General features: G+C 41.9%; 3 protein-coding genes across 7 annotated transcripts in view; 2 read left to right on the forward strand and 1 right to left on the reverse strand.

Annotated features, from left to right (window-relative positions):
- The window catches only part of nphp4 (nephronophthisis 4), a 94,568-nt gene that overhangs the window by 29,570 nt on the left and 40,590 nt on the right, over positions 1-24,408 (forward strand). For 3 of the 4 annotated variants that reach the window (XM_078798206.1, XM_058083831.2, XM_058083832.2), the window contains exons 8-11: positions 618-753; positions 13,093-13,344; positions 13,435-13,558; positions 16,143-16,192. In XM_078798206.1, the coding sequence (XP_078654332.1) occupies positions 618-753; positions 13,093-13,344; positions 13,435-13,558; positions 16,143-16,192 (562 nt within the window). The remainder of the gene's footprint in view (positions 1-617; positions 754-13,092; positions 13,345-13,434; positions 13,559-16,142; positions 16,193-24,408) is intronic. The other variant, XM_058083833.2, reaches the window with a different exon arrangement.
- Positions 19,606-24,340, forward strand: LOC131136687 (high choriolytic enzyme 1-like). Of its 2 annotated transcripts, none has more exons than XM_078798207.1 (2): positions 19,606-19,763; positions 23,569-24,340. In XM_078798207.1, exons 1-2 carry the CDS (start codon positions 19,720-19,722, stop codon positions 24,338-24,340), a joined length of 816 nt encoding a protein of 271 aa, XP_078654333.1. In that variant the 5' UTR covers positions 19,606-19,719. The 2 variants fall into 2 exon arrangements, with proteins under 2 accessions (XP_078654333.1, XP_057939819.2); XM_058083836.2 differs by lacking the exon at positions 19,606-19,763 and adding an exon at positions 23,501-23,517 and having other exon boundaries at positions 23,548-24,340.
- On the reverse strand, positions 21,949-22,740 carry LOC131136688 (high choriolytic enzyme 1-like). Its single transcript, XM_058083839.2, has one exon. The coding sequence runs from the start codon at positions 22,738-22,740 to the stop codon at positions 21,949-21,951; it is 792 nt and encodes a 263-aa protein (XP_057939822.2).

Here is a 24,408-nt window from a genome sequence, read left to right on the forward strand (position 1 = left end):
CATCAACTGCTTGTATTGTTTCTTGAATTGGCTCATCGTTGTGCATTGTTTGACTTCCTTACTCAATCCATTCCATAGTTTGATTCCACATACTGAAATGCTATGGCTTTTTAACGTAGTCCTAGCATATAAGTGTTTCAAATGTAGTTCTTCCCTGAGATCATACTTCTCCTCTCTTGCAGAGAAGTATTGGATGACATTTTTAGGGAATTGCTTATTTTTAGCTATATGCATTATTTTAGGTGTTTGAAGATTAACTATATCAGCAAGTTTAAGTATTTGTGATTTTCGAAATAGACAACGTATAGACAAACAATAATTCACACTCACCATGACACCAGTGCTTCACTGTATGCTCTGTTTTATGCAGTGTACAAACTGCGCACAGCAAATGTTGTTCAGTGGCTTGGCACACTGAGCAAACAAATTCAGTGCACTGATTAATTTCTCTTTAATAAACAGAGATGCGCTTCTTGTCATATTATTTGATGGTCGGGTCAAAGTGCACAATCGCTCATGAGTCCGCACATGTCTCATTTTATATACGTGTGTATGTGGCTGTGTGTATAATATACGTATTTATTATGTGGCGTCTGCTTGCATGGTTATCTCCTCAGCTCGACAGCACCATCCGTCCCTCAGACTCTGGGCCTTCGCAGCAACCTCGAACTCAGGCTGATCAATCATCAGGCTATGGCTGTTATCTTCCAGCTGGAGTACGTCTTCTCTGCTCCTATTGGTCGAGAGACAATGGTAAGAGGACTATAAAGCATGTGACACACACGTAAAGACGACACAGTTTGTTTTTTTACAGCGTATGAATGTGTTATGTTCTGTGTTTTGTACGGGAACCCATGTGTTGTTTATGTGTCCTGATTGGCTAAGGGAGAACCCACACATTGCGTTATGTTTGCTAGTGTGCACTTGTCATCACGTTTTGCCTCTCTTGCACAAAAAAAGGTAAAGATGTATAAATATATCTTTGGGGTTGGGCGTTCGGGTTTATAAAAAGGTCTAAATACGTCTTTGGTATTGAATGACGTAATGAAGCAATACTCACTTAACCCTTTATCTTCCAATACATTGTCACTGATACGCTTGACTTTTCATTTTTGCAACAAACTTGGAGCATTAGCAACTTCCTCCAGTGATCGCCCGTGCTTGTAGTGTTTCCGCTCAGCCAAATGTAACGAGCATAAATAGCTGATGTGTGCATGTGTTGTTTACCTGTAGTAATCCAGCCATTGATGTCTCATAACGTTTTGATAAGCCGTGCCTCTTCAACAGCGGTGACAACGACTGCAATGTCACTCGGGTTCACGCCAAGGTTTTGCCCCCCAAAAACTGGCAAGTCGTCAGCCGACTGTTGAAAGTGTCATGTGTCACTCAGCTACCTTGAAGACAGTGATGGGACCGTGTACATGTTCCCTGCACTGTGTCACCGCTGTCACAAATATGACACTTTCTTTTTGGTTTAATGGGGCTGAGATGTGCCTTCGGGGCAGACTTCACGCTGCTTAAAAGCCTTTGTGATTCACACAGGGTTGAGAGCTCTGGGTCTGATGGCCCCTATACAACCCCTTTATTCTACATTATACTGTATACTGTATACTGTACCTATCAGCGCCTTATGGGAATGTGCTTGTTTTTTAACTTCCACATTTGACACAAATTCATTGGATTTATAAGGGGAATAATTGATTCAGTATGTTTCGGTTAGAGTCAGATCTCATTAATGACGCTAACCAAGGTTCCACTGGAAGTAAGTAATGGGAAATTGCGAAACTAGCGTTGAGTACAAACATTTATCAGTGATGGGCCAAAGTGTATACTGTAGTTCCTTTCAAATAATATAATAGCATTACAGATAGATTGTGTCAAATGTTGACATTAAAGAACAAGCACATTCCCATAAGGCCCTGATAGGTACAGTATACAGTATACAGCATAATGTAGAATAAAGAGGTTGTATAGGGGCCATCAGAACCAGAGCCCTCAGCGGCTCATCACTGATAAATGTTTATACTCAAGGTGAGTTAGTCAATTTCCCATTACTTACTTCCAGTGGAACCTTGGTTAGCATCATTAATGAGATCTGACTCTTAACCGAAACATACTGAATCAATTATTCCCCTTATAAATCCAATGAATTAGGATTTGAAAATGCATATAAATACATATTGTAGTGAAGTAGCTCTGAACTGATGTTTAGAGTGTAGCCTAGTCAGAGCAGTAACATTCTGCATGGTCGGTTAGAGCATGCTGTGGGGTATCGGTCCATAGAGGAAGATAACTAGGAAGTGTTGAACTGCTCATTCCGGGTTTTAGCATCTGCCTGCAAGACATTAAGGTTCTGATAGCCATGTTATTTAGTCACCATTACACCGATGTCAGAAGTGACTTCGAACGGGAGGTTTGTTTATACTGCCTGCAACGTCCATTATGAGCCAACGCAGCAAGCTGTGTGTGGAAGAGAAGAGTGAGAGCAAGGTGGGTGCAGTGAGAGGTTGCCGCCATGCTGGCAAGTGAGGTACACTCATGGGTGTCACGGGCGGCCATGATTGGGATGGCTGCAACCACGTGTTGCCCAAGTATTCAGGCAAAGCTGACTCAGAAGGTTTTCACATCCAATTTGAATTGATAGCAAATGGCCAGCAGTAGTCTAATAAAGATAAAGCTTTACAGCTGACATTGGGTGTCACATTTTGCTCCTCAACCCGCCATAATTTTGGGGTTTCAGTGGGGCTGCCGCGGTGCATGTAGTTCAAGCTCCAGAGAAATGGACTGAGTTATATATATATATATATACCATGGGAAGGTGAGCTTCTGTGGACCTTTGAAAATGACACTGAGAGGCATACAAACGTGCAAAGCGAGCTGGCAAATTTATCAGAGCTCTTTGCTGCCCTGAATTTCTTCAGGACATTCCAGTTGCGGTGGATTCAATGCCCTGAGAATACAATGACCTGGATGAATGACAATATTCACAGGCATGCTCCTCTGAAGTGAGAGCCCAAGTCCAGCTGCATAAGGAACCGTATAAAAATAAATAGCTGTGTTCATTGTAAAAAATATACACATACGCCATTAGCGCTACCCCGAATATCTGATATCAAGGGGTTGATAGGCAGCTGGAGGATGTGGAGACCAATGCAGCGACATGGCCAGTGGCTGTGTTTATTCAAGGTGGAGGCGTGCAGCCTCTTCTCGGGGCTACTCTTGTTTGGATTTTAATTGGCTCGCGACAGCTACACGGTGTATAGATTGTGGCAATTTCCTCCTCCTTTTTCTGAAATGCAGGATGGGTTATATATGGAAGTGCTCGGCCGCTTATGTGCGTCCGTATGCACAGCGTTTTATGGGAGCCGAGCACGTCTTAATGATGTTTTCTGAATGAAAAGATGCTCATTAAAATTCCTTGTTTACTATCATATCCCCCCCCCCCACGATTCGATGCGGTGCTTTTCTTGACCACCCACTCAAACTCCTCCCACTGATGTCGACCTCACGCTCAAGGTTATGTTTTGTTTGTTTTCTGATGTGAAATGCCACGTAAATGTTAATTAAATGTTAATCAAACAGCTTAAGCACAGTAAGGTCACCGGGATTTGGAAGTGCTATATTTAGTTGATTTGTGTGTCTTTCCCCTGGAGGTCAGTCCTACCTTAAGGCGCTACCCCCCCCCCCCCCCTCCATCCCCCACCCACTTTCCCTTACTTTTCGTACATCAAGAGCAAAAGTTGAGTACAAGGCAAGGGAGGTTACATGCCGCAGAGACAATATTACGCCTGCCTAATTAAAATGAATGTCAGCTCTCCCCCTGCTGAGGAGTGCATCAGTCCCCCCCCTACCCCCTCCCCGTGCGATCGGCCTAGAGTGAGTCGTACCCTGTCACAGTCTGCCAGCAGTGCCATCATTCTCCAGACGGATGCATCCCCCTGGAAGCTAGACAGACAGGGGCTATAATGTTTGCACATCTAATAGCAGCTTTGTGGATGGTCACCTCACACTAAGGCCATGTTCAGCACTCTGGGGGGGGCTTAAATCCTGCCGTGAATGATAACGGCAGTTGTACAAAGTGGCTAATGGCATTTTGGATCCATCTGAGGCTTGAACTATGGTTGGAAATTAGTTTACACTGTTAATTGTCAATCTGCTTTGCGTCATGCAGTGGATTTTGGAAGCAAACGAACATATTGGTCCTCTTGGTGCTACTTTCGTCCGCTTTACAAAAAAAAAATGCAGCTTGTTTCAGTCCGACTTTACCTCATCCTATATAAGTTGTTGGAGCCATGGCTTTTCCACACTCTGGTGTAAAGCTTACGCTCTGACTTAGTGTGCCCCTGTTGCACAATTGCTGAAATAACTCACTTGAATTTGCCAGGAAATACGATAATAAAAATAAAATAACAGTACATGTGACAACAAATGACCAAAAAAAATGCAACAACTGTAACATTAGACACCAAAGCTGCACACAGCTGTAGACAGAGATGTATGTAACAAGAACGGTCATAAGAAAACTATTTAGCCTTAGTTTATTTGCATATTTGAAGCCAGAGCAAGACATAGGCTACAAGGTATCTTAGTAAGCACAGACCTCACATTTCAACAACGAACAATATGATAGAAATGAACGGAAAACGACTCAACATGCAGCCGTTATTGTTCATTACCATGAACCGCAGCTCCTCATTGGCAGCAGGATTCATGCAGCCCAGACAAGGGCACTACCGCTGACATGTTTGACTGTAACCAAGCACAATTATCTTGCTACTCTGTTGTGTTAAGCCAACTATTAAGCCAATAAAAAGAAGACACGCAATGTCTTAATGGGTTAATGTCGTTATTCAAGGCTGTACAGTGTGACTATTTCACTGGCATATGTGCTAGGGCTGGATGATCCCGATATATTTAGGTTGAATATGGTAATGGTAATGGTTTTATTTCATTTGAACATGCATCAGATTACAATTGAATGCATCACATAATCAGTTCACAGTTCCACATGTCCAAAAGGAGTAGGAAGAAGCAAAGCTTATTAAATCCTACCCCTCCATCTGGTACTTTTACAATCAGTAACTGTTACATTTGTTCACTTCCTGCTTTCCATAATACAGTTTAAGGTTGTACGAGGTGATATGACCATATAATGACGTAATGGGTACCATAGTAAGTGTCAATATAGTGATATATATAGCACATCATGACTGGTTCAAGACTCTTCATCCTTGTATTTAGCAAACATCAACTGCTTGTATTGTTTCTTGAATTGGCTCATCGTTGTGCATTGTTTGACTTCCTTACTCAATCCATTCCATAGTTTGATTCCACATACTGAAATGCTATGGCTTTTTAACATAGTCCTAGCATATAAGTGTTTTAAATGTAGTTCTTCCCTGAGATCATATTTCTCCTCTCTTGTAGAGAAGTATTGGATGACATTTTTAGGTAATTGGTTATTTTTAGCCTTATGCATTATTTTAGCTGTTTGAAGATGAACTATATCAGCAAGTTAAAGTATTTGTGACTTTAAAAATTATGAGTTAGTATGTTCTCTGCTGGCAGCCTTATGAATTATCCTTACTGACCTTTTTTTTGCAGTACATTTGGCGAGTGAAGATTGCTTTTATAGCTATTAGCCCATATTTCCACACAATAAGTAAGATATGGTAGAACCAGAGAGCAATAAAGAGTGTGGAGTGATTTCTGATTGAAAACAAATTTTGTTTTGTTCAATATTGAAATATTTCTGGCCACCTTATGTTGTATATTTGTAATATGAGGTTTCCAGCTCATATTTTCATCTATTGTGATCCCCAGAAATTTATTTTCCTTCACCCTTTCAATGTCTACACCGTCTATATAATGTCGATAAAAGAAAAAGGAAGCACTGGTGTGAATACATTTTTCCAACCTTTCATTTTTTTGTTTTCTCTTGAAATAAGCCCATTAGTCCACTAGTAATGTAATTGCATGTGACGTGATGTTAGTCATATTATGTAACTTAGTAATTATGTGTACATAATTACTAATTAGTACACATAGCCTAGTACATATAGGAGGTAGTATGCCTGATACATTCTTATCATGCATCATCCCAGGGAGATGTAGGCCTCTGTGCTTCTAAATTTTTTCCCAGTGAAAAAGCTAAGCGTACAGCCTTTATTTATTTTTTTATTTTGAAGAATGCTTGTCAAAAACGATGCATATTCAACCGAAATAAAAGCATAGAACAAGCATTACAAGACCTTCTCCTTGAAGCCATGATTGAAGACAAGGTCTTATTTTCTCATCCTCAAAAGAGCATGTCCCCCTGCTGGGTTGATTTAGAGCACTCATGCAGATAGATGGATGGAAATGTGAATGGTTTAGTGCTCTTAAGTTAATGATCTCAGTGCATGTTCGTTCGCTCCCTCCAGGGCTTCTCATCGTGGAGAGGAAGTACAATACAGTAACATGAGCTTCTGCTGCAGTGTCCTGGGCTAAAATAATTACTTGCAGAATCCAAAAGACATGCGGTAATAGTAATAACTGTCAGCCTTTGTCTCCCATCAATGTGCATGTCTCCCTAATTTAGGATTAATTCATGCTGCGCTCACAGAAGGCTTCGTAGCCACTTGGTATCTGGTAGCTTTAAGGCTTTAGTTCGCCTCACTGCAAGCTTTTTGCTTTATAAAAAACAAAAAACTGCAGCTCTGAATTGTATTATCTTTAACATTAGCGATGCCACTTTTATGACTTTGATGACTTTGTTGCTAGTTCCTCCCATCTTGGGGGATAATAGAGTTTCAGTAGTGTGTGATTCCGAATTCACAGTCTGTCACTTTTGGGTGATTTTGCGCACATTTTCTTTCCCTGTATCTTTTTACTTTTTTATTTTTAAGGTCCCCGCCTTAAGTTTGATGATTGCTTTTTTGGCTCCAGGTGACAGACATGAGGTCTTTCTGGAAACCTACTTTTTATTTGTGTTGAGATGCTGCAGCATTATGTTTTACACCTCCAAACAAGGTTGATGGATTCTTTCCCTGGCAAATGTTGTGCCAGTTGGAGCAATTACGCGTGCAGTGACATTGCCTGTTATTGTTTCAGTGCAACTTTATGAAAAATGCCGGTGCTTCCTTGTTTGTGCCGTAGGCTACTGTTTCTATTTCGATTCCTCCACAAGTGCGCTATTAAAACAAGATTCTGCTTTCTCTGCTCAGCAAAAACGTATGATGGATTTTGAACGTTGTGTATCAACCGGCTCAACGGTTTAATCTCACTTTGTTTGAGGAAATTGGCTATTGATCAACTTCTGTGCGGGATCGGGATAAGTCGAAGCACCAGACTTGGTTTTAAAGTTTTAGTTCAACTTGCAAATTCAACTAGTTGACTATGAGACAACAACATATCAGGAGAATATCGACTGGGGGGAATTATGCCAGTCAAAATATTCGTTATTATGTTGGGTTGTGGCTGCACGGCTGCCGACTTGTTAGGAGACCCGAGTTCAATTCCACCCTCGCCGATCTCTGTGTGGAGTTTGCATGTTCTCCCCGTGCATGCGTGAGTTTACGGTTTTATGCTTCCAATTGCGATCATCCAGGACCCTGACTTTACGTCAACTGTACGTGGAAATCTGACCGAGCTTTTGGTATCCTTCCCCTATACCATGATGTTGAACAATCATTGCTTTCAGGTCATTTGAAGTTGTTTTGAGGCTAACATGTTGCGACTCTACCGAGAAGATTGACCACCTTAAATACCCTTTCTCATGATTGGCTTCACTTATGTATGTAGACCAAGGGTCAGGGAGCTTACCTAAGAAATGCTAACAAAGGCTCCAGCACCCCCGCGACTCTCGTGAGGATAAGCAGGAGAAAATGAATAAATTAATCAGGAGATGGCAAACCTGTGAATTCAACCTGAGCAACATTTATAGCCGTTTCTATGCAAAATTAATAAATTTTTAGACCTTGAAGCATAGCAGGCCGTACCCCGGGGTGTAACCCGCCTCTTGCCCGAAGACAGCTGGGATAGGCTCCAGCCCCCCCGCGACCCGCGATAAGTGTCATAAAATGTATGAATGAATAAATGTTGGTTTGTTGTCATAGCTCGTTTCTGGTCATGTAACAACGTTGAGGTAGAGGGTCGGTGACGTTATCGTTATCGTGTTGGTGTTTTCAGATTTGGGCACTCGGAACACCACTTCCTGTGGATCAGAGGCTGGAACTAATAAAATGCTTTGCCGTTTTGACCTGGAAACATTTCTGTGTCCATAGCCCCTTGATGATGAATGAGAACATTATAAGTCACATTGCATAAGCTGTCATAAAAGTGTAATAAGACGTTAACCAACACACTTTCCTCGCTAAATGCTAATTAGTGGCTAAATTTGTATTCCCTGTTAGCAGTCTCTGTAGTCTGCCATGGCACTGAAATATTTTAGCTGTAAAAACACACTAACTCCACTGTGAAAACTCTTCTGCAACATCTACCCACAAAAGTTTGAAACACAAACTATTTTATGGGTGCATTTCTTTGCATCGTAATGCAACTCAACATGTGTTGGACCCTCCAGACCCAACACGTGTCCGCATCATGAAGCTACCTCCTCCACAACAGTGTATTGTTTCCATACCACAATGCACTTCACCACCTCCACTCTCAGAAATGGTTACAGGAACGGACTGCGTGCTTGCATGTGATATTTAGTTTTTGAATAAAACTCTTCCATCCCTGTATGCCTGCAAACCAGAGTCTCACTAAGATTGCCTTAATCCTGCTGCTCGTGCAGCTTTAAGCGGTTCATATGTAGATCACATCATTCCCAAGCATAAAAAGCACAGGAACAGCAAATTGGTGCCGCTACCAGCTTTAGCTTTGTGCGCCATTGTCTTTCTTTTTCTGTGTAGAAATTCCAGCGCTTGAATGATCTCTCCGCTTGATCATTAATAAGATACTACTTGCGTGATCTCACTCACAGTTGAACATGTAATGCAGTATATAGTATATGTTGCAACTGGCTCACAGCGCTTTAAATTCACACTAACGTTCCCAGTGTTGAACATGAAGCCATTGTCTTATCCCGACGACTGGGATATAAGTAAACGCATTTGATAAGTCGAGGACGGATAGAAGCTCTCTCCCCAAGGCTGTACGTAGAAAAGGGCCTCCCATCAGTGCTTTTTCTCTCCTATTCTCTTAGAGCACAGCCAGCGTTTCTGCCCCCGAATCCCTCCTACACAGCAGCGTATTCATTGAATAATACAAGAATGTGCTAGACAGTCACATTGCTCGCGCTTCCTTTCTTTGCAAAGAAGAGACATGTTCGCAATGCAGGTTAGATCTATTTCCTTATGCTGTTTTTTTTCCCTTTTGTTTTTCTTTGTGTGCTATAAAGTTTTCTAATTGGATCATTTTGTAAAATCCTGACTTTGTAAATACCGTACCAGTTGCCTTGTTTATTTCAGACCAAGGTATTGACTTCATTGCTATCTATTTTTATGGCTTACAACCGAGTGTAAGCGATAGTTTTTATGCTACTTGGGAGGTCAAATTATGGTGTGAAACAACCTCTCCAGAAGAATTGAATATTGATCCACGTTCTACTCGACTTAATTTATGTGAAGCTCTAAAGAGCCTCATCAGATGGAAATAAAATAAAAGCTCCACAATCATGGTGTCTGGAGTCGCCCGAATCATAAACTTAAGGGGTCTCTGAAGTGTGGCATCACCATTACGTTTGAAAAGTCTTTATTATTAGATGCACGCCAATTTTTTCTGATATCGAGCCAATATATCAAATAAGGACATCCCTACTTTGAAAACTGATGGTCTATTATTGACTGATAAGGCTGGACAGCCATCATGTTCTGTAAAGGCCCAGACGTACTCAAGCGGAAAGACGTCCGCAGAGACTCAAAGCAGATATCCGCAAGCCCAGTGCGCACCGAGCGTAAATTGTACTATATTCTCAGAGCGACAGCCTCCTGTGTTGCAACATTGACCGGCGAGCAGCGACTCCCAAAGTGCAGAAGTCATAAAGCTTGAACGGTGAACGAGATTGCAGACTTTTTCTGACAACATTCAGAAGTATAGATCAGTACTTCTCTCTACCTTATACTTATCTCTACTATAATAACTATAAAAGCAATCTTCACTCGCTAAATGTACTGCAAAAAAGGTCAGTAAGGATAATTCATAATGCCGCCTACAGAGAACATACTAACTCCTTATTTCTAAAATCACAAATACTTCAACTTGCTGATTTGGTTCATCTTCAAACAGCTAAAATAATGCATAAGGCTAAAAATAACCAATTCCCTAAAAATGTCATCCAATACTTCTCTACAAGAGAGGAGAAATATGATCTCAGGGAAGAAGTACATTTGAAACACTTATATGCTAGGACTACGTTAAAAAGCCATAGCATTTCAGTATGTGGAATCAAACTATGGAATGGATTGAGTAAGGAAGTCAAACAATGCACAACGATGAGCCAATTCAAGAAACAATACAAGCAGTTGATGTTTGCTAAATACAAGGATGAAGAGTCTTGAACCAGTCATGATGTGCTATATATATCACTATATTGACACTTACTATGGTACCCATTATGTCATTGGATGGTCATATCACCTTGTACTTTGGTACATGACAAAAAAAACAAAACAAAAAAAACTTAAACTATATTAGGAAAGCAGGCAGTGAACAAATGTAACAGTTACTGATTGTAAAAGTACCAGATGGAGGGGTAGGATTTAATAAGCTTTGCTTCTTCCTACTCCTTTTGGACATGTGGAACTGTGAACTGATTATGGGATGCACTCAATTGGAATCTGATGCATGTTCAAATTAAATAAAACCATTACCATTACCATTACCTTTACATGATTGCACTGCTTTGCAAAGCCGCGAGGCAGAGCATCCGTTCTTCTTTGTTGTCAGTGTAGAACGCCATGACAGAAAACATGTTAACAATGTGCAAAGTTTGTGGGAAATGTAGTTTGTCCCAGAAAAAGGAAACAGTGCTCTGATGACTGCAATGTCTAACAAATTAACCAATGAATTTTGTGGTAAAATAATTAGTTCTAAATGTATTCAAATCAACAAAACAGCAAGGGTGCCCAAATTTAGGCACCTGCCTACTTTTGTTTTTGAATTCCGGTTTCCTCCCACATTCCAAAAACATGCTAGGTTAATAGGCGACTCCACCCTCCCAGCCATCATAAAGCATAAAGATTATTGATTATTGAATTGCAGCAGGCTGCACGGCGGATGAGTGGTTAGCGCACAGACCTCAGTTAGGAGACCCCGGTTCAATTCCACCCTCTGCCATCTCTGTGTGGAGTTTGCATGTTCTCCCCATGGGTTTTCTCCGGGTACTCCGGTTTCCTCCCACATTCCAAAAACATGGTAGGTTAATTGGCGACTCCAAATTGTCCATAGGTATGAATGTGAGTGTGAATGGTTGTTTGTCTATATGTGCCCTGTGATTGGTTGGCGACTAGTCCAGGGTGTACCCCGCCTCTTGCCCGAAGACAGCTGGAAAATGTAGTTTGTCACAGAAATTCTAAAGGAAACAGTGCTCTGATGACTGCAGTGTCTCCTAAAAATAAACTACAACAAACTTGAGCTGTGCAAAAAGTCGTCTTTACATGCTGTATTTTGCACAATATTTCTTGCAGCAACACTTATGACATTTTGTTTCTACTGACAATGTTCAGCCGCCAGTCTCGAGGCATCCCGCATTTGGTGGACTATTTCAGTCATCAGTGTGAAATTACAAAAATGAACTATATTAAAGGATACTAAATAAAGGAGAGCCATCCTCCAGGTCAGTTAAACCTATCGGCTGCCAAGACTACTGTTGGCATGACTTCTTTTGTGTAATGAAATAGGCTCAGAGGAATTGTTAAGTATTGTGTGAACCATTATGGGCGCCACTTTGCTCTGAACAATGTGCACTATCAGCCTCCTTGTGTATTCCGCACCGGCCTACCTGTGATTGATTACACTCGTATGAAGCTGACTAGCTTATTAATCGATTCAGCAAAAAGCTGCAGTCAGTCCCATGTGGAGGATTTAAAGCTTTAAAGGCCTTTTGTTTTGACTTTTCAAGGATTTTTCATATGGAGGTGCGATGGGTTGTACCGTAAATCATATTCATCCACAACAAAGCTTTCCAAAAGTCTAGATTTTAGGTGTCCTCTACAGTACAGAGGAGTATCAATAACAGTTTAGAGAATTGCCACCCGTGCTTGTAAACACAATACAAAAAAAGTTGTGGTTGTGGAAATCCAGATACGCCCTTATTGAAGGTATTGATCCGGTAAGGCCGTTGATATTTTTGTTGCTGGAGGTTAGAGACGTGTTATTCACTGCTAAATTGTCAGAACGATACGATACAACTACTGGCACTTCCATTCTATGTTTTATCATATTTCCACAGCATTTCAGTCCAGCTTCAGCTTCCGAACGGCTCCTGCGTTCATTCTAAATTTAGATTTTTGCACCTTTTCAAAGCCTTTCAGTTTCAGCTTTCCAGAAGCTGATATTGCATCATCTAGTCTTATAATTGGGGTTTATACATCAAATGGTAATTCATTCCGTCAGGTGCACCTTTTAAAAGGATGCTTTTAGCAAGATTAGGGACAACTACACAACTAATTTCCATGAATTACTGTGAATAGGTGGCACATGTGCATAGCGAGTACCTCTTAAATGTTGGCGCTCATCAGAATAAATGTAAATGAATATCGAAAATAAACTAAACAGCACTCATTTAGATTAGTTCGCAGTACAGGATGGAGGTATTTAACTAAACTTTATTTGACATTAGCGGACACAGCTGCCAAGTTTCATTTTGGGTGGAACTCACAAATTAACATTAATTAGTTACAGTGAGCATGATGAATTATTTTGATGCTTGCATTGTTTTCCTCTCACTCTTGTCATTACTCTAAAAGGCAGTACTGTTCTACGCCTTTGTGAAACTACCAGACAAAAACATAAATAAACAATGATGCAGCTCGATGTCATTCAATGAAGCAACTTTATTGATTTCAGCTCTGTCATGTGTTTTTTTTTTCTTCCTCTATCACACAGTTGTCGACTACGTCAACATCCCGGGCAGCTTTCCTGCAGTGCCTCCGTTGGGCAATGTTGTGTCCGTTCCAGGAGGCGAGGGACTGGAAGGGGGAAGAGACACAGCTGGTCCTGCAAGGCGGTGCAAAGCCAAACCCTCTTGGAGTCATGGTCTACAGCACAGCCCAGATTGAGAGCCCCGCACCACCTTCAGGCACACCTCAGGGAACTAAGGATGAATCCACGCACTTGTCCAAGAAAGCAAAGACTCAGGTGTGTTCAGTTCTTCCCCCTAAAAGAGTCACATCTGACATTTTGTCGAAGGATGTTATTTAAATTTAAATTAACCCGTTTACTTCTTAGGATTTAATCAAATTCCGGCTGTCATCCACTGAGGATAAGGTGTCACCAAGCCCAAAAACGCCTCTGAGAAGAAAGCCGGAAGATGTGCCAGGTCAGAGAAGATCCTCCTCCTCGCCTCCCCAAAGTAAATATCACACTAACTCCAGTACACATTTGTGATAAACCTCCAAAAGAACAACAGGAGTGAAGACCTTAGTTGGTTTAATTCCAAATTATTCTGCAGACTGGAATAAAGAGGAGTGTTGGTGCCACCATTGTATCGTGTCAAACTAACAATTTTGACAGGACTTGTTGGGTAAACAGGTAATTTTTTAAACGTAAAAGACGTTAAACAGACGTAATATGCCCGCGTAGCCCAACACTGTTTTTTTAGTTAACATTTTGGACTTCTCTCCCAAGCGGCAGTGTGACAAAGAACAGGAAACCCATCACTATTGAAGTGCAAATCAACATTATCAGTATTGGGTACTCTTTTAATCCGAACCGCTCCACCCTCCCAGCCATCATGAAGCATAAAAATTATTGATTGTTGAATTGCAGCGGGCTGCACGGCGGATGAGTGGTTAGTGCACAGATCTCACAGCAAGGAGACACAAGTTCAATTCCACTCTCGGCCATTTCTGTGTGGAGTTTGCGTGTTCTCCCCATGAGTTTTCTCCAGGTACTCCGGTTTCCTCCCACATTCCAAAAACATGCTAGGTTAATTGGCGACTCCAAATTGTCCATAGGTATGAAAGTGAGTGTGAATGGTTGTTTGTCTATATGTGCCCTGTGATTGGCTGGCCACCAGTCCAGGGTGTACCCTGCCTCTCGTTCGAAGACAGCTGGGATAGGCTCCAGCACCCCTGCAACTCTCGTGAGGATAAGCGGTAGAAAATGAATGAATGAATGAATGAATGAATAAATTAATCAGGAGATGGCGAACCTGTGAATTCAACCTGAGTAACATTTATAGCCGTTTCTATGCAAAGTTAATAAAAAAAGTTGAAAAAAAGCGGTAGAAAATGAATGAATGAAGTGGTGGTTTAGCCATTTTGTGATATCTCATTGAATTCAATCAAAGCAGCAATGTATTTGCATACGTGATTTAAAGGAAGCGATTAGGTGTGGAGCTGTAACTTCGGTAGGACATCAAAACGGATTTCTCCAACTGAGGTACATTTTCCCAATTAAACATCATTTCCCTCTAAAAATAACTCCTGAGCTCTAAAGTCCTGATTAGATATTCCACATCCTGCACACAGCTGAAGATAAATGATGTGCCACTCCTGGCATCTTACTGAATTCCCCCCCCAACCAAACTGCTTAGCGTATTTGCTTGGTGTTTGGCAGTGAATAGATTAAGAACGTATAGTAAACACTATACACACAGCCACTCAATTTCAATGACAGAAGAATTTCAGTGGGCCCGAGCCTTATGCTCACTGATTGGGTCCGTTAATGGAGCTGTTAACTTATTGCGTGAGACAAAAGAATAGTGATGACCAGGCCAGAACGGCCGATTGGCAGAGTCTATTTGCTGGAGTGTCCTCAGAAGAACCACTTCTGAATGATCCAGGCACGTGTTTAGAGGGGTGCAACAAAATGCTTTCTTTAAATCGAGACACTTAATCATCTCTGACGCTTTGTTTGTGTTCATGCATGGCTTTTTCTTCCTGCAGACAGCTTGTGTCCACTTTTAGAAATGTCTTAGTTGATTGAACATTTGCAGTAGTTGAGCTTCACAAAAGAAAATGGGATTTAAACTCTATAGAGGAGTATTAGGAAAGAAACAATGATATTAACATGAACGATTCATGATATTAACAAAGTTCAAGTTAAAATATTATGAGAATTAAATCAAAATATTATGAAAAAATATAAGCCATTTAAGAAAAATGGAAATTTGTATGATCATTTGGGGAAAAATTAAGCTGAAGCTAAAGACAAGAACAAAATCAGAAAAGATTTTGGAAAAATAAAGCAAAAAAAAAAAATAGATAGATAGATAGATAGATAGACTTGATTTATTGTCATTGCACAATATGACAGCAGTGAAATTGCCAACAAAATGTTGTTGCCTGGCTTGGCTCCCGTATAATAATAATAACAATGTGGAGAATAGATCAAACATAAACAAAAAAGTAGTACATGAAAAAAGGTGTTAACATAACGGTGAAAAAGTCAGACTTGTTTGGTTAATTGGCGACTCTAAATCATCCATAGGTATGAAAGTGAGTAAGTGATTTGTTTATGTGCCCTGTGATTGGCTGGCGACCAGACCAGGGTGTACCCCGTCTCTCATCCGAAGGAGCATAAGCCGTATAGAAACAGGATATATGCATAGTCCCATCTTGTGAGCTAAAAGACATTCCTAAATCCCAAATGTCTCTTTATAAGAAGACTGACATAGAATATGTGACATAGAACCAGCGTAGCTCTGTGTGCATGTTGTCTGCACAGAAGAGAGCTCCAATGTGAAACCCCAGGCAGACCAAACCATTTCCAAAAGACCAGTCCAGCTCCAGCACAGAGTGCCACGTTGAGTTGAGTAGGAAGGACAAAGAGATGCAGGGGGAAGCTTTCATTTTCGAATTACCATGGCAACAAAGCAAGGAACCATTGCTGGGGCTTTAAACACACCATGATACCTACAGTAAATCCAAATCAGGATTCATTTTACATTGCTTATGCTACTTTGAATGCAACTCAGACATCATTTTTTGCAGGTCCAAATTACAATCAAGGAACTCTTCCAGAATCGTCACGTGGCCCCAAGGTAAGCGTCTTCAAGTATTGCGTGGTTAGCGCACAGACCTCACAGCTAGGAGACCAGGGTTCAATTCCACCCTCGGCCATCTCTGTGTGGAGTTTGCATGTTCTCCCCGTGCATGCGTGGGTTTTCTCCGGGTACTCCGGTTTCCTCCCACATTCCAAAAACATGCTAGGTTAATTGGCCACTCCAAATTGTCCATAGTGTGAGTGAGTGTGAGTGTGAATGGTTGTTTGTCTATATGTGCCCTGTGATTGGCTGGCCACCAGTCCAGGGTATACCCCGCCTCTCGCACGAAGATAGGATAGGCTCCAGCACCCCCGCGACCCTCGTTGTTTTGGTCAAACTTGGAAGATGTCTCAGCTGATCCATCAGCCAACCGACGACTGAAGCGCACACGTCTTGTGTGTGTACGTCTCCTGCACCTTATATGAAAGGCTGAGAAAGTGTGAAGAGTGTGAAGCCCGAGTCATGATTGTCACCGCTGTGAGTGTGCACACCATAAATCGATCCTGCGATGTATCCATCTATCATCCTAATGGCGCCAAGTCTTTGCATAGACGGATGAAACGGTAGTGTGAACGTGTGAAGCTGTGTCATTGCTGTTGGCACCCTAAAATTCATCTTGACTAGTTTGTCGACACAAATGCACTCTTTCCGCCTTCCTCTGCTTTCAAAGACACAGCCATGAAAATACTCGTTTAAACCAACTAAAACCATTTTACTTTACTGTTTGACAAATTCGCCTCTCTTCGTCAACATGGCTGTCAAGCACTGATTAATCAACGGTGTCCTTTTTTTTTTTTTTTCAGGGACGGCAAGCGTAAACAAGACTTTGTCTTTCTGACTCTCTCGGCAGGCTTTGTTTTGTCTGACAACTTTCTCATGCTTGCATACATTATTGATTTTTGTCTCTCTGCTTGTGGTTGTGCAGAATGCTGATGGCTCTGTTGTATTTATAGCCAATTTGGGCCAGACATTCACTTTGTCAGTGTTGATGATATATTGCATCAAGTTGTGGCCGGGTTTCACGGTCATGCCTATCCATGATCTGCAGTTCGGAGGTGTGAGATCGTGTTGCTGCCATTGACAAGATTGACCATTTTCACTTGCCTTTGATGCTGACTAGTTATTCAACCTCATTCCTGCGTTAAGGGAATAATTTCCAGTTTTTGATTTGAAGTTGAATGGTCATGGTTTTATTTCATTTGAACATGCATCCCATAATCAGTTCACAGTTCCACATGTCCAAAAGGAGTAGGAAGAAGCAAAGCTTATTAAATCCTACCCCTCCATCTGGTACTTTTACAATCAGTAACTGTTACATTTGTTCACTTCCTGCTTTCCTAATATAGTTTAATATAATTTTATGGTTGTTTTTTTTTAATTTTGTAATTTTTTGTCCCGTACAGAAATATGAGGTAATATGACCATCCAATGACATAATGGGTACCATAGTAAGTGTCAATATAGTGATATATATAGCACATCATGACTGGTTCAAGACTCTTCATCCTTGTATTTAGCAAACATCAACTGCTTGTATTGTTTCTTGAATTGGCTCATCGTTGTGCATTGTTTGAGGTCCTTACTCAATCCATTCCATAGTTTGATTCCACATACTGAAATGCTATGGCTTTTTAACGTAGTCCTAGCATAGAAGTGTTTCAAATGTAGTTCTTCCCTGAGATCATATTTCTCCTCTCTTGTAGAGAAGTATTGGATGACATTTTTAGGGAATTGGTTATTTTTAGCCTTATGCATTATTTTAGCTGTTTGAAACATGAACTATATCAGCAAGTTGAAATATTTGTGATTTTAGAAATAAGGAGTTAGTATGTTCTCTGTAGACGGCATTATGAATTATCCTTACTGACCTTTTTTGCAGTACATTTAGCGAGTGAAGATTGCTTTTCCAGTTATTAGCCCATATTTCTACCATATGGTAGAATCAGAGACACCCTAATAAGCAGTGGAGTCCGTCAACAGTGACTCACTGCCCATTTTGTGTCAGAGTTTTTTCCAGCTAGTTGCTGGAGACAGATTCAAAAAGAATATGTGTTCAAAAGCATAATACATTTGCATCATAACAATGGCTACTAGCATGGAGCATGTTCGCGCCTATGTGGGCTTTCAAACTGTGAATCTGAATACAAAATATCCCAAGAGAATCGCAATGTTAACCCGGTTCCGATCGATGCTCGTGACTAGATACTCAACCCTAATCTTTAGTTACTCGTTTAACGGTTGACAGGGACAATCACGTTATAATTGACCAGCTTTAACTTGTATTTTTATGCACAGACATAATAATACATCATACTGTCATTGTTATAGGAGTATTATGTTAGAAATCTGAAAGGAAGCTTTTAATTGCCTTCTTGGCAGACCCTTTGGAATACTAAGATAAGACATCCCAAGGTTTAGTTAATTATACTTACTCGGTTTCCATCCCTTTTTGGAGGAGTTTTAGAAAAAAATCCGATTCCACTTCGGTTCAGCATTGCTTGAAAGGGTTGTGCAGTGTTTAATTATTCCTCTGGGGAGTTTTTCTTGGGCCCGGTCAAGGTTATAGCGAGTTATGTTCCCTTGCTTTTAATGCATTTTTATGCATCAACTGAACGCAGGAGTTTTTTTGAAAATGTGACTTTTAAAGACTTTATGTTGACACACACACAATACTAATTTGGAGATAACGGCCGTGCAAACTTGGAAGTATTTGTGCATTTTACCTGGAATCCTGGATAGTGTAATGCTTTCTCAGCATTCAGTCCATATGGGGGTACCATGGTCTGTCTCTTGTCAATATGAATGCCGGAGTTGGGTGATGGTGTCTTTGGAGGAGAAGGCCCTTATTTTGAATAGTGCATAGCCATTCTCCATTTGGAATAACCCGTTTACATGCCTGAGCAAACAGGGTTATTCCTGTATACATGGTCATTGTAAACATCCATCCATCCATTTTCCTCCGCTTATCCGGGTCCGGGTCGCGGGGGCAGCAGTCTTAGTAGGGAAGCCCAGACTTCCTGGTCCCCCGCCACCTCCTCCAGCTCCACCGGGAGGACATCAAGACATTCCCATGCCCGGAACACCTCACCAGGGAGGCGTCCGGGCCATGTCCCAAGACCCAGATTTGACCGCCGAAGACCAGGTCACCCAGGCACCCGCCCTTGACCGCCACCTAAAACACAATACACTGGACCCTTATGCTTGCCCCCGTAGGTGGTGGGTCTACGAAGGGGAGATCCCGTGTGGCTCCAGGGTGAGGCCCCGGTATCCCACATCCGGGCGAGGTACGGGTCCTCCTCTTGGTTTTATTCATAAGGTCATTGTAAACAATCGGGATAAAACAGCAACGCACGGAGAATGTCATGATGCAATGCGCGTCATTCCCGATTCTTCTTCCTGGGTACAAAAACAACAGTAAGGGGTATAATGGACAACCCGGGACCAGTAGTACTCGTCTATAAAGGACATAAACATGTTTCTGTCTTTCTCCACTTGCTCAAAAATATGCAGTTTTACATTCCGCCATGTTTTCAAATTCAATACTTCCTGTCAAACTTTCTTCGAGCTTGTGTGGACGATAGGCCAAATCGTGGAAAAATAACTTTGTTTGATGAGACAGGCCCTGAGAGAGGCCAAGAAGGAGGAGCACTAACAGACTGGCCGAGGGACTAATCCCCAATCCTGCTGTTGAGAGACTCTTTGAAGACTGATGTCGTACTTGGTTCAATCTGGGGTCTTTATAGTCTGCTGTACAGGTACGGTGACAGGAGGATTATGGACCAGGGACCACTTATCTTAGCCTAAATAAACTTTTTAAGGGTGGACTCCACTAACAGTCCTTGTATTTGAACATGGTAGGCTATCTTTTTTAAGGTAGATGTTTGGACATACAGGTTTGGACATACCTTATTGTGGTAAAATGTGTTCAATTAATTTGTGCTGCTTTGCTGTTGAACCCCCCCCCCCCCACACCTCCCTCCTACACAATTTGACTGTACTGTAGTGAGCTGGCATTTCAGGCGCTGGTAATGTATTATTAGTTTAGAGTAAATGCCACTGCTGATTGATCATGATGTCACTCAGTGCGATTCATCATTACAGGCATTGGCCATCAAGATCAGGCTTGTTTTGGTAGAACATTATTCATTATTATTATTTAACCTTTGTCTGGAGGCTTCACATTCAGTGTCACTGTTTAGATTTCAGGCAGCTGGCACACAGGCAGTCACATCCCACTGCCAACGTTTAATTAGCTTTTATACGGTACACACAGTGGCTTAACACAATCCCATATCTAGTTCCGGGTCTTCCTGTTGTACCTACTTTCACATCCAGATATCCTTGGCGAAAAGCTCTTTTGTTTCTCCTGGTCCTCCATTTAGCTTGATGTAGATTTTGCAGTTGGTGCTCCAAGTGCTTTGTATCAAGTCATGTGCTGAGCCCACGTTTCTTTGAGTCTCGTGATCTGTTGGCGATGTCAGCGTTGTGTTTTGTCAACACTCGTGTAGATGTTTGTGTCTTTCAGCTTCTTTCCCTGTTTCAGCATTTGATTGCATTTTCTAGACCACGGGTCACCAACCTTTTTGAGGCCGAGGGCTACTTTGTGAGCATGGATAGTATGAAGGGCTACATGACCTGTTTTTTGCGGTGAACTTACAAAATGACAAAACTGCACGGGATCACTTTTTAGTCATCAGAACAAAAGGAATAGTAGTAGTAACACTATGTGAAGCGACTGCTCACAAATCAATGTTAATTATTTTCCACAATAATGGTAACAAAAACATATTTTTTAACAAGAAACATTTATTTATGTGCTCACATATTTGAAACACCTTTCTGTGATTTTTTTCACCTGCCTAGTGAAAAAAGTCCTTAGTTTGTCCGAAACTGCCTTTAACAAACGGGACTTTTCCGTCCTTAATGCGCTGCCGGGTGGGTAGCTCGTATTGAAGCTTTTTTTGAAGTGTCTCTCCACATTGTGCCGCTTTGGTATTGCAACAGTCGTTGTCGCAAATAAGACACATACATTTTTCTTCAAAATATGTAAAGAAAAATTCTTCCTCCCAATCACTGTGGGAAATGTAAGTCCTTTTTCGCTTTTCTGCCATGTTTTTGGGGGCTAAACTGCACAAGTAAGCGAGTAAGTGAGCGGACGCGTGCGCGCACACATGAACTTTGACTTGAGGTAAGAGTTCGTTATAAAATGTGCCCCGCCCCGCTTTTACTCATGTTTTAACTGTGTATTAACCAATGAATGTTTTATTTTGGTGTGTCTTCTATTCTGTTTACTTGCTTTATTCAACTCCATTCTTCTGTAAAGTGTCTTTGAGTATTTTGAAAAGCGCTATACAAATAAAATGTATTATTATTATTACAAAATATTTTTGTTTTAATTTTTTATATTATAAGACGATTAAAAAAAATACATGAATGTAAGCAATTCTGATTCAAAATTTAAAGCACAAAATAACAATGATAATTTGTGACTAGTGCTATTTTTAGAAGATGCCTCGCGAGCGCCTTAAGTGGTCCCATGCGCCCGCGGGCACAGCGTTGGTGACTCCTGTTCTAGACTATAATGTTACCTGTTTGCTACATGTCCCCCATCCCAATCTCTAATATTGTACAGCTTTGTGGTGAATGAAGAGGTAACAAAGAATAATTTGCACTGATTTTATTGGTTCATTAAGAACACTTTTGGCTATAACATATTTAAAATTATTTTAAAGATGTAACGGATGTTATTATTATTAGCATCCGTAGAGCAGGTTGATCCTCATGATGTCCCACCTGGACATGCCCTGCCTCTGGCCAATATGGACGTTGGAGTTGGGGATGGGGGTGATGGTGTCTCTGCCGTTGGTGGAGAAGGCCGTCTTTTCATAGTGCATGACAGAAGAGTAGTCATACGGTGTGTTCAGGTTGTTGGTGTCCTGCTTGTAGAAGTTGTAGGCCATCTTTGGGTCAATATTCTCCCAGTTGATTCTGACGTAGCGGTCACGGTCACTCCTGGTCTGCTCGTGCTGGAACCCCAGAGCGTGGTTGATCTCATGCTGGATGATGGCGTGGTAGACACAGCTATTGCGCTTGATTGACACCACCTGCCGACCTCCCTGTCTGCCCAAAGCTGAGAAGCAACCGCTTTTACTTTCAAAGCTGATGTAGTCGTGGTCATAGCGGCGGGGGACGAAGCGGATGCAGGTGCTGCTGTGGAACGACTTCATGGCTCTCTCAATTTTCTGTCTCTCCCAGCTGCTGAACTGAGCGCTGATGGAGTAGGGGACCTTCACCAAGCCGTTGGAGGCTTTCTTCCAGAGGCAGCTCTGGGACCAGCACTTCAAGGCATTTCTGGTTTTAGGAACCAGCAGGTCCCCTTCCAGTAGGATCTCATCTGTACCGTTATTGGTGGTCAGAATTGCGGTGGTGATGTCAACAGTGTCCTGGTCTTCCTCCGGGACTTCATTATCATCGTCTGTGTCCTGCTGAGCCTGAGAGACGGCAAGCAGGAGGAGCATCAGCAGGCTGGTGGCAAAGGGACTCATTCTCAGCCTGGTTCTGGTATAGTTCTTCCTTTGAAGACTCCTGCTTGGTTCCTGCTTGGGTCAGTCTGAGGTATTTATACTCTACTGTCCAGGTGTAGCTACCTGAGGATTATGGGTTGGGGGCATGTTGCTAGGCCTAAACAAACCTTTGAAGGGTGGACTCCACTGACAATCCCATTACTTCAACATGGTTTGTTGTCTCTTGTTATTACAGCTAAATAATGTAGACATAGTTCACAAGGTTGGACAAGTTATTGGTAACATTTCTAAAATTATTTTGCACTTTATTTCTGTTGTAGTCCCTCCTCCTACACAGTCTGTACTGTACTGTGATTGGCTGGCTTTTCAGATTGGCTGGCTTTTCAGTCTCTGGTAATGCACCATTAGACTAGAATAGATAAAGTATATATCACTGTTGATTGGTCATGATGTCAATCAGTGTGGTTAATCCTTAAACTCGAACTGTTCCTGTGGTCTTCCATTTCCTCTCTATGTTCCTCACAGTTTATTGGTCATTTTCTCAAGTTCGATTAAGTTTCTACTTGCAAATATGATCGTAGGTAATTTTGGAGTAAACATTAAATGTGTTAAGCTGAAATGACCAGAGAGAGATACTATGTTGAACTAAAAGGATAGTTAATGAAAGCTGAGCCAGTGCTTATTTAGGCCGAGCAACACGGCCATCAACCCATAATCCTCCATGACCACACCTGTACAGCAGAATATAAAGACCCCACACTGAACCAAGTAGGACAGCAGTCTTCATAGAGTCTCCCAGTAACAGAACTATACCAGAACCAGGCTGAGAATGAGTCCATTTGCCACCAGTCTGCTGATGCTCCTCCTGCTTGGCGTCTCTCAGGCTCAGCAGGACACAGACGATGATAATGAAGTCCCAGAGGAAGACCAGGACACTGTTGACATCACCACCGCAATTCTGACCACCAATAACGGTACAGATGAGATCCTACTGGAAGGGGACCTGCTGATTCCCAAAACCAGAAATGCCTTGAAGTGCTGGTCCCAGAGCTGCCTCTGGAAGAAAGCCTTCAATGGCATGGTGAACGTCCCCTACTCCATCAGCTCTCAGTTTCGCAGCTCGGAGAGACAGAAAATTGAGAGAGCCATGAAGTCGTTCCACAGCAGCACCTGCATCCGCTTCGTCCCTCGCCGCAACGAGTACGACTACATCAGCTTTGAGAGCAAAAGCGGTTGCTTCTCGGATCTGGGCAGACAGGGAGGTCGGCAGGTGGTGTCAATCAACCGCCAGGGCTGTGTCTACCACGGCATCATCCAGCATGAGATCAACCACGCTCTGGGCTTCCAGCACGAGCAGACCAGGAGTGACCGTGACCGCTACGTCAGAATCAACTGGGAGAATATTGACCCAAAGATGGCCTACAACTTCTACAAGCAGGACACCAACAACCTGAACACACCGTATGACTACTCTTCTGTCATGCACTATGGAAAAACGGCCTTCTCCACCAACGGCAGAGACACCATCACCCCCATCTCCAATGCTGGCGTCAATATCGGCCAGAGGCAGGGCATGTCCAGGTGGGACATCAGGAGGATCAACCTGCTCTACGGATGCTAATAACAGCACTTGTGATCTACTTGGTGTCAACGTTATTGTTTGGAAGAATGATTGATATTGATCACTTT

Source organism: Doryrhamphus excisus, linkage group LG17 (assembly GCF_037039965.1).
Source record: "Doryrhamphus excisus strain RoL-2023G ecotype Guam linkage group LG17, RoL_Dexc_Guam_v1.1, whole genome shotgun sequence".
NCBI classification, from domain to species: Eukaryota; Metazoa; Chordata; class Actinopteri; order Syngnathiformes; family Syngnathidae; genus Doryrhamphus; species Doryrhamphus excisus.

Bases quoted from the DNA above. Each gene is read 5' to 3' on its own strand.
- LOC131136687 (XM_078798207.1), top strand. From the start codon at position 19,720: ATGTTTTCAAATTCAATACTTCCTGTCAAACTTTCTTCGAGCTT. The intron at 19,764-23,568 runs GTGTGGACGATA...ATTTGCCACCAG, and splicing joins GTCAAACTTTCTTCGAGCTT to TCTGCTGATGCTCCTCCTGC.
- LOC131136688 (XM_058083839.2), bottom strand. From the start codon at position 22,740: ATGAGTCCCTTTGCCACCAGCCTGCTGATGCTCCTCCTGCTTGCCGTC.